The following is a 4,976-nucleotide window of genomic DNA, read 5'->3' on the forward strand; positions in this document are numbered from 1 at the left end:
TCTGAAATGGGTCTCACTCAGGTAAAACTGAGGTGTGGGCTGGGCTGTATTCCTTTCTGGAGGCTCTAGAGGAGAATCTGTTTCTCTGTCTTTTCCACCTTCCGGAGGCTGCCTGCATTCTTTGACTCTTGGCCCCTTCCTCCATCTTCAAAGCGAGCAAAGACATCTTTGAGTCTTCTTCAAGTCATATCACTTTACTTTTCTGCCTTCTTTTTCTGTTAAGGACCCTCACGATGACATCGGGCCCACGTGAATAATCCAAGGCCATCTCCTCATTTTAAGATCAGCTATTTAGAAATAAATAAATAAATACCAGAGAAACTTACTATAGTTCCATGTCCCTTTGTAATAAAAGTCTATAAAAGAAAGATCCATCATTACGCTAAATGTGAAATAATGAGAGAATTATTCTTAGAAGTAAGATTTAAAAAGGGGTGTTTTATATCACCACATTCTTGTATGAAGAAGAAATGAAAATAATGATAATTAAATATTTTTTAAAATTCCATCTGCGATCTTAATTTCCTTTTCTCATTTAAGAGAGCACAGTCGCAGGTTCTGGGGATTAGGATGTGAAAGTCTTTGGGGGCTGTTCTTCTACTATCACAGAAGTCGTGGGGGAGGTGAGCATGGATGGGTTTGAGAACCTGGTGGAGCAATAAGCCTTTGGCAGAGGGGGCACCCCTTCTTCTGAGGACAAATAGAGGTGAAGTAGAGTGCTTAGGCAGAAACACTTATAGATTGTGGGGTGGAAAAGCTGGAGGTGTTAGTGCCTGTTATAAACTGAATTGTGTCCCTCCTAAAGTTCTATGTTGAAGCTCTAACCCACAATGTGACTGTTTACTTTAAAGAAAAGGAAACTGTGTGTTATATCCAATATAATATAAACTCCAGGTGTTAAAGGGTTTAGCTTCAGTTACTTTGTTTATGGGAAACATCTTATTTACTCGTGATACCAGGTTATTAGATCTTTTATACACTTTTTAAAATGAATAAGGTATTAAGGAATTTTTTTTACCAGTTTCCCCCACACCCCCCTAAATCTCGTGATGTTGAGGACTAAGGAGGTTGAATATAAAGAAATTGTCCTAGCTTCCATCTCCCCAGGCATGTGGTTTTCTTTCAGCTGCTTTTGGCTGTTCCACTGTAGGGAGAGAGAAAAAGAGAAGATGGTTATCCCCAAAGTGGAAATTTCCTGGGTCTGTGATGGTTAGTGTGAACCCTTCTGGTCATAATAAACAGAAACCCAAGTTAAAGTTATTTTAAAACAGTAAAATTCCAAGGATAGCATGTAGGACGTCAGGCAGTGCTGGATCTAGGTGCTTTTCTGATGTCATCGGGAATACATCTCTGTCTATATATCACTTCTGATCACCTCTATATTGGCTTCATTAATGAGCCAAGCTGTATCATAGTAATCTCCAGCAGCTTCAGCATGATCTTCAAGAAGTTTAGGGAGAACTTCACATTCCCAATAGAACTGGCAAAAGTCTGAGATCTGTGTGTCACTGGCCTGGCCATTCAGGTGTCCATCCCCAAACTAATCACTGTATCTCAGGGGTTGCAACACTCTAAATAGTCAAGCCTATGTCATCCGACCTCCCTCCTGGTGCTGAGGGTAACAGTCTCACCCCAACCACATGACTGAGAGTGCAGGAAATGAGCGTCTCCACAGGAACAGAAAATGAGGGTCTCTATAGGAATATCAGGGTGATGTTAACACAAAAAATATTGAAGCAGATGCTGGGCACAAACAAACAGCCTATGACCCCTGCATTCTGGCAGGAAGACCGTGGATGAGATGGTTCTGAAGATGGACAGCTAAACTGATGACCATGGGAACATGGAGGTGTTAGTGCCTGTTACAAACTGAATTGTGTCCTCCCAAAATGTGTATGTTGAAGCCCTAACAATGTGACTATATTTGAAGACAGGGCCAATAACCTTAGGAGCCCATCCTACTCCAGTATGACCTCATTAAGTAATTACATCTGCAATAACTCTATTTCCAAATAAGGTCATATTCTGAAGTACTAGATGTTAGGACTTTAACATATCTTTTGGGGGGGATACAATTCAACCCATACAACCTGGATAATCCAGTAAAATTCCCTATTTTAAGATCCTTAACTTAATCACATTTGACGTGTAAGGTGACAGATTTACAGGTTTCAGGGATTAGGATGTGAACATCTTTTGGGGGGTAGGGGTCATTATTCTGCCTACCAGAGTTAGATTCTTAATGTTCCACTGGAGAGCAGCAAGACTCAGCTGTGAGTGCCAGGCCAGCACGCCTCTATTTCTCAGAGAATAGCAATGGACATGAAAACAGCATGGGGCTGGTGGAATGTGAGAAAAGAAAAGGGTAGTAGTATGTTCCATTAAGAAATTTAAAAATATTTTAATGTGTATTTTGTTACATAATCCCAACCATCCAGGGACAATAATGGAAAGAGAGAAATGGAAGACACATTTACAGAGAGGCTAATAATAGTAATTGTCTATAACAGTAATAGTAATAGTAATTGTCTTTTAAGAATGTTCCCTTTGTTACCTCACATGACCATTTTCTAGAGGAGGAAACTGAGACTCAGGAAGATAAGGTATTTGTCTGAGGTCACACAGAATCCAAATCCAGGCCATTTGATTGCAAAAATATTCTTAAGTACCTCTTCCCTGCTGTGTACCACCTCCTTTGCTAGATGCTGGGAAATAAAGAGATGAGTAAGAAATCGTCCCTGTACTCGGGGAGGTTCACAATCTAGTGGGGATAATAGATCATTAGAAAATCTTGAGTTGCATTCTCTATTGAAGATGCTGTGGAGTTATGTGGCAATATGCATGGTAAGATCAAAAGCGTTAAACTGATGGCCCTTTTGATAAACACAATGTTTTAAATTTGAATTAACTGCCAATACATATGTCAGGATGTTTCACATTTTAAAAAATCTGGAATTCTGGATTCTTTTAAAAAATTTCAGAGAATCTGGCAATGCTTGGTCTACCAACAACAGTTGGCAAAAGCCTAGAGCATTTGCCTCATTTGGACAAAATGTTCATTTCTCCACAGTCCCCACCATTCCCTATTGCATTACTCTTAGCCAGATTCACTAATGTATGTATCTGAAGGGCCTCTGTAGGTATTTGAATTTGGGATCCCTATGGAAGACAAATAATTCATGTGTGTTTAATGAAGAAATATTTGAGCATCCTTTCCAGACTCAGCTCACACATTTTTCTTTTTTAATCTTTTCCTCGTAGGTCCTTGTTATTGCCACATTATTCTTCTCATGCACCACTCCTTGAGTGTCCTTTGCAGTTCAAGAGATTTCCCAAATACAGAACATGACCAATCTCACAGCAGTATCTGTATTTGTCCTCCGAGGCTTCTCAGCTGTCCCTGAGTTACAGCTGCTCAGCGCGGCCACCTTCCTCCTTATTTACCTGGCTGCAGTTCTGGGGAACATCTCCATTATGGCTGCTGTGACACTTGACGCCCGCCTGCACATGCCCATGTACTTCTTCCTCAAACATCTCTCCCTGGTGGATATCTGTTCCATGTCCACTACCCTGCCCCGGGCCCTGGTGGCCACCATGGTGGGCTCCGGAGAGATTTCTCTCCCTGCATGTGCATCCCAACTCTTTGCCTTTATCTGCTTTGGGTCCACGGAGTGTTTTCTTATCACCTCCATGGCTTTTGATCGCTGTATGGCCATCTACAAACCCCTTGTGTACAGGGCAGCCATGAGTCCCCAGACCTGTGTGTCCCTGGTGGTGGTGGCCTGGGGCAGCGGGCTCCTCTACTCCACCTTCCACACAGCCAACACCTTTTCCCTGCCCTTCTGTGGTCCCAATGTGATTGACCACTTCTTTTGTGACATCCCCCCAATCATGCGCCTAGCCTGTGCCAATGCAGAAGCCCATGAGGCTGCCGGATTTGCCGTCAGTGGCTGTATCATCATAAGCTGCTTTGCCGTCACCGTCCTCTCATATGTCCGCATCTTGGCCACGGTGATTCAGATCCGTTCAACAGCTGGCCGCCGGAAGGCTTTCTCCACTTGTTCTTCCCACCTGGCCACGGTGCTGCTGTTTTATGGCACTGGAAGCTCTGCCTACATGCAACCCACTGCCCACTACTCCCCACTGCAAGGGCGCATGGCTGCTGTCTTCTATTCCATCCTCACACCCACACTGAATCCGCTTATCTACAGCCTAAGGAACAAGGACATGATGGGAGCTCTGCAGAAGCTCTATCTTCAGGTGTCATCTTAGGATCTGGCATCTGGATGTGGGAGGCACATGAAAATTTATCTTTAGAGGATTTTGCTCGTGGTCATGGTGGAAGTGTTAATACCTGCAGGGACCACCAGGAACATGCCTGTATGGGCAACAAAGTTGAATGACGAAGAGTTGTGAAGGAGACACCCAATAAATGTCTGGATGAAACAGTGACACATCCAATGTGCATTTAATTTAGGTAAATAGTACTATATGTACGCAGGGGAAGATAGAAACAGAGGGAGTGAAATGATTTAAGTAGTGTGGGTCATTCCATCCAAGAGCCAACTCAATAACCCTATGCCCCGGACTGTGAGGTCAATAGGAGACTCTCCTCTCAACTAGTCTCATTTCCACGGGCCTCCCACAAGCAGGCATGCCTTACCCACCTCGATGTGATTCTAATGTTTTAGTAGTAAACATTTTTTTACCTAATATGATATGTTCTAAATGCAAGCCAAAGACTTTATAAGAAGGAGCATCTATTCCAGAAGAAAAGTGGGCCATATTAGACTTACAGAGAAATGGTTTGTAGTCTTCATGTAGCTGCCTCCTAAGGCAATGTCAAGGGCACTCTTGTCTTTCTGCAATGTTTCTCTGGTAGCAAACGCTATATTCGTTGGGTTTGGGGTTTAGTTGCTTTAACAGAAACCAAATAACAGTGAGTTAAAGAATACAGAAGGTTTGTTTCTCTTTCA

General features: G+C 42.8%; 1 protein-coding gene across 1 annotated transcript; it reads left to right on the top strand.

Annotated features, from left to right (window-relative positions):
- The first annotated feature begins 3,345 nt into the window (after window positions 1-3,345).
- On the top strand, window positions 3,346-4,272 carry LOC103610263 (olfactory receptor 1038-like). Its single transcript, XM_008594466.1, has one exon. The coding sequence runs from the start codon at window positions 3,346-3,348 to the stop codon at window positions 4,270-4,272; it is 927 nt and encodes a 308-aa protein (XP_008592688.1).
- Window positions 4,273-4,976: the final 704 nt, after the last annotated feature.

This window comes from Galeopterus variegatus, unplaced genomic scaffold (assembly GCF_000696425.1).
Source record: "Galeopterus variegatus unplaced genomic scaffold, G_variegatus-3.0.2 Scaffold10839, whole genome shotgun sequence".
Taxonomy (NCBI): Eukaryota; Metazoa; Chordata; class Mammalia; order Dermoptera; family Cynocephalidae; genus Galeopterus; species Galeopterus variegatus.

Coding starts and splice junctions, on each gene's coding strand:
- LOC103610263 (XM_008594466.1), top strand. CDS start 3,346: ATGACCAATCTCACAGCAGTATCTGTATTTGTCCTCCGAGGCTTCTCA.